Genomic DNA, 4,853 nt, shown 5'->3' on the forward strand with positions numbered 1-4,853 from the left:
CACACACAGCCACCCACGCATTGATTGCTTTTTACCTTGCCACTCCTTCAAAGTATCACATGAAGACTTGTTATTTTAAAGATTTTACCTGAAGGCTGCGGGCTGAATTTTTAAAAGGTCACTGAACAAAACAGGCAATTTTGTGCAACGTTTCAAGTTGTTGAAGACATAATAGTTGTCAGGCAGGGAACAGAGAAGTCATTTAATGTTGGAAATGCCACTTCCATGTAGTATAGGTGATTTTCCAAATGAGGTTAATTTTAGAGGTCAATCTCAATAAGAGCCTCCAAGCAGATTAAGAATTAATATGTATTTCTGGTAAATAAATAATGAATTCTTGTAACCTGTTGGCGCAAGTTAAACGTCAAATCTGATAATGCAAATTTTATTTTCAAATGTAGTGAGATAACAACAGGCAGAAATGACATTTCCAGTGAATTTCAATTAATATGGTAATCCTGATTTTCAAACGACTTCTCATCAGAATGGGGTCTACTTACAACGGAATAGAGACAGGTATTTTGCAAGTTGATAGACTACACACTGATCTGCATGCATACTACAACTGCAATAACCTTAGTTAACGACCCTCTCACGATGCATACAAAATATGGAACATTGGTATCCACCCTGACAACAGAATAAACACCAAACAAAAGATAACTATGAATATTTTTACAATTCCTTGCATTTTTATGAAAAGAATTACATCAACATTTTTTTCAAAATTAAATTTGTATAATATTTTTGATATCCCTGGCTTTGTCGAACTTTCGACACATAAATATAAATACGTTAGTTGACCGCAAATAGGTCAGGTAACAGCGTTGGTTAAAAAAAAATTGTAAATGAACAAAACGGGATAAATACCATAAAATACATCATGCTATACAGTATATAATATTATAGAAAGACGACACCGACAAAACAATAGTGATATTATTATAGTTCTTGCATACCACACATACTACGCTTTGTTTTTTGGTTTTTTGGTTGTTTGTTTTGATTTCATGAAGTGTTTATTTCAAGCCATGACTCGAAGATGGATAGTTTTTTTCTTCGCCTCGCTGCCTTCGTCAAAGTCGAATGAATCCTCCTTGCAATCTGTTCAGGTGTGGCTTAGAGGGAACACTCTGACTGTAAATCGTTGTGGCACAAACGCCCAGGTTAACAGTGAGTGGGTGGGCATTGCTATTCCCATGCCTTTCTCTGCTATGACTACTATGTGCTGATACAACAATATACATATTGACGACAGCACACACAATTCCTGCTAGGACACGCTGTAATTACCATGGCATGGAGTCATTCTGGCTGGCACACATGAATATATCCACTGCTAGTGCACATAAATAAATAACTTGGTTTCTCTATGTTTTAAAATACATAGTTAAATTACGTCTTGGTTAATAGTGTAGCACCCAAAGTCACAAGTCCAAGGGCTGCAACACCGAAGAGCGCCTTTCCTGACGGCCATGAATTAGAAGGGTTATCTCTCGTTCCTTCATAAAAATGCACTAATCCATTCTGCAAAAAAAAAAAAAAAAATGAGAAAGTCAATAGAATGAACAGATTTAGCTTGTTAGTAAACACAGTTCACTAAAGAGTAGTGTTGGTGGTCATACCGAGTAAGTTCTACACACTGGCATCTGCTGACAGATTTTCTGATATCAAGGCGAGCCTACACAGTAAGGTTATCCTGCATTCCAAGGCAAATGCCACAGTTTTTAGGTTGATACCCAGTTTCTAAGTGTAGTATAAATCTTAACAAATCTTTACGCAGAGACTTAGGTCTGCCTAAAAACACCCTGAAACTTGTATGAATTAGAATGCCACAAGGGGCCAGGGACACGGCACAACAAAAAGTCTGAATTTTGAGCATGGAATTTTGAATAGGATTTTGAACAACTGAATGAATACAACAGTAATTTGTAAAGTAGTGCAAATAGCTTTAGTATAAAACCTAGCAACTGTACAAGATTGAGTCTCTGGGTTCACTGTAGCCACTGACCCACTGTTATCAAAAGTCTCAACAATGACATTAAATGTTTCCATGATGTGGGAAATCTTTTAACAAGAGTGGCTCATTCTTGTCACTTGCCAGAATCATTATTATGGTTAACCGAGTATATTCACAATATAAAGATGGGTAAGTAATTTATTAGACAGTACAAAGATAACTCACCAGAAAGACCATACTTATCCCCCCCTCCCCCATACAAATTCATATGTTTTCCCAAAAAAATAATTACAGATGACCCTTTTCAAAGAAGCCAACAAATAATAAATTCACTAAAACATTCATCTTTTTATTTTAAGCAGAATTGGTTTAATAATAATTTCCCCTCAATGTTTTTGAAACGCGCATTATAAATATAACTGTTTACTTAGAAGACAAAAAGACTGCTCGTTGTGTAGCAAATGAGTGGCAGTCACACTATCGAAAACGAAAGTACCTTCCATCAGTCAAATGGTTAATCATATGCAAATTTATGCTAATTAGAATTACAGTACTAGTATTTAATTTTAAATGTACAAAATGGCCTCTCAGTTGAAGTCAAATTCATTACAATTTTTTACAGCGAGGTTGATAAACTAAAAAAAAAAACCTTTGTCATACGAATCATATTGGTTTCAACAAAACAACATCACTTAATTTGTTTTCAGTATTTTTCTCAAATAAAATCAATACTGAAACTTGAAGAGCATATTGATTAGTTGGCATTTTAAAAAAAATAATCCAATGATATTAATAGTGAACTTCAATAACAGAAAAAATGCACACTAAAAGTAAATACTTAAACCGGCCTCGTGAATATTTTTTATGATAACTGAGCGGATAAATATTAAAACGTCATTTGAGACAGTTCAGTCACGACACAGCCATGTGGGCTCCACATATAGCATTTATAATGCATTACTATACAATATATCAATGAGAATTTATAAAAAATTTCAAACATTATTAATAGAATCATGAGGCCACATTTGCATATGCACGCTATAGTCGAAACACATATTTCTCATTAAAATAATTTTTAAAATAGAAAATCAGTGATAAAAATGTTTTTCCCCTGAAAAAAAAGCTACCTTAATTTGAATTCACCACACAACCATAATGGTTTTTAGGAAATTCTGCAAATTGTAATAAAAATGTATTTTCCCTGCAGTTCTTATAAATTTTCCATTGTGTGTCTATTTAAAGCGCAAACATTCGTCGGTTACATAAATAGCCTATATGCTTTTTTTTTATCAAAAATATTAAATAAATTTAATAAATGTTACATTTTTAAAACCCAAAAATTATAAAATATACTAAACCCACAGTGCTCATCTAGGAAAAGGGAATAAATACAAAGAAAGAAAGAAGTACCTATGCCAGGTATTTAAACTGGCAAGGAAACAGGAATACAACTGATGCCATATTGGTCAGGGAATTTTCCGGAATTTTCGGAAATTCACTAAAATATTCCTATAAAATTAATTTACACAGTAAAATCATCTTTGAAAAGCTGAAAAAACAGCAAATTTCTGTGTTGTTCTCCGAGTATACTCCATGTATTTAATACCCACCCACGGGGCAACGTCTTTCAGTGTTCGCGCCCAAGTGTGTCCCCATACCCCAGCGGTCACCCTTTCAGACAAAAGAACAAAGGTAAATTTATGCCGCTAAAAATAACAAAAAAAGAGAAAACGTTGATATGAAAAATGAAGGAGATTTGGAGAGAGTAATATGTACAAAATTCCATTTCAGTGACATTTACACTTCCTCTATCGCGCGTGCTTAAAATTTCAAATTTTCATTCATAAAAATAGCAATGTCTATGCAGCCTACAACTTACAGCTGAAACGCGTTCAATGTGAATCAGTCAATATCGCACGTGATCAATGATCGTCTCGGTCGTTGTATAATCGCAAGCAACTACATTATATTGATGTAAACCCAAATAAAAATGTGTACGTACCCATCCTCCGTTTTCTGATATCCATTGCGATAAATTATTGTCCGTGTACTGCGTTATCCAGTCGACAACACGGTCGACGTATTGTGCCATTTCTCTGTCAACACATTGAACTGCAAGGGCACCACCAAAAGCGTACATCGCAACCACACGGCCCCATGTAATTCCTTCCGTGAACAATTCATTAGTAACTGCCGTGAATGTCGGATACGCCGTACTCGGTGTTATATGCAGCTGATCGCACATTCCCTGAAAAACATCCCGGTACCTTGTTTCAAACTCATCGCCGAGTGCTCTCATAGTAAAATTGACTTTGGTTGGGGGTGATAGCCGAGGACATGTCGGCCACTCCAAACCCCGACTGTTGAGTCTATAAAATATATAATCCACCACAAGCGTCCTAGAATGTAAGTTCACCATGGTGTTCGCGTTGTGAGTCGTCGGATTCATGCAAGAGTATGTGAGCAGGTCGAAAAAATCGCGAAAAACGGAGACTGTCTTCTGCGTTTTACAGCTCAACCAGTTCCGAACGCCCACACAATTCTGTGGCTGCTGCATGAAGTCGTCGTTGTCGAGTGATACCATGTACAACCTTTCACTGAACTCGGCTGTGCTATTTATAATCGGCCATCCCACTAGACATGGGCGGCTAAATATTCATGATGACGTAGAGTCTGCTCATTCGATGGCAACAGCCTGCATAAAAAATGATAATTTGTTATATAGTCACGTGATGGCGTTTATTTAACCTATTTCCGTAATCAAGCATTGGTAGTAATATTTCGCTCAAAGTGTCTTTAAAGATTGGTAGCTGGAGGGAGTGTAAACCCTTATATGAAGTGACACTCGGCAAGATCAGACGCATTCTTGGCATGATTCGGGCATATTATT

At 36.1% G+C, this 4,853-nt stretch overlaps 1 protein-coding gene across 1 annotated transcript; it reads right to left on the reverse strand.

Moving 5' to 3' along the window:
• Positions 1-670: 670 nt before the first annotated feature.
• On the reverse strand, positions 671-4,536 carry LOC100374347 (bcl-2-like protein 2). Its single transcript, XM_002740743.3, has 2 exons — positions 3,966-4,536; positions 671-1,527 (listed from the first exon to the last, which is right to left on the reverse strand). Exons 1-2 carry the CDS (start codon positions 4,518-4,520, stop codon positions 1,396-1,398), a joined length of 687 nt encoding a protein of 228 aa, XP_002740789.2. The 5' UTR covers positions 4,521-4,536; the 3' UTR covers positions 671-1,395.
• Between the last annotated feature and the right edge of the window lie 317 nt (positions 4,537-4,853).

Source organism: Saccoglossus kowalevskii, chromosome 7, assembly GCF_978046115.1.
Source record: "Saccoglossus kowalevskii chromosome 7, keSacKowa6.1, whole genome shotgun sequence".
NCBI classification, from domain to species: domain Eukaryota; kingdom Metazoa; phylum Hemichordata; class Enteropneusta; family Harrimaniidae; genus Saccoglossus; species Saccoglossus kowalevskii.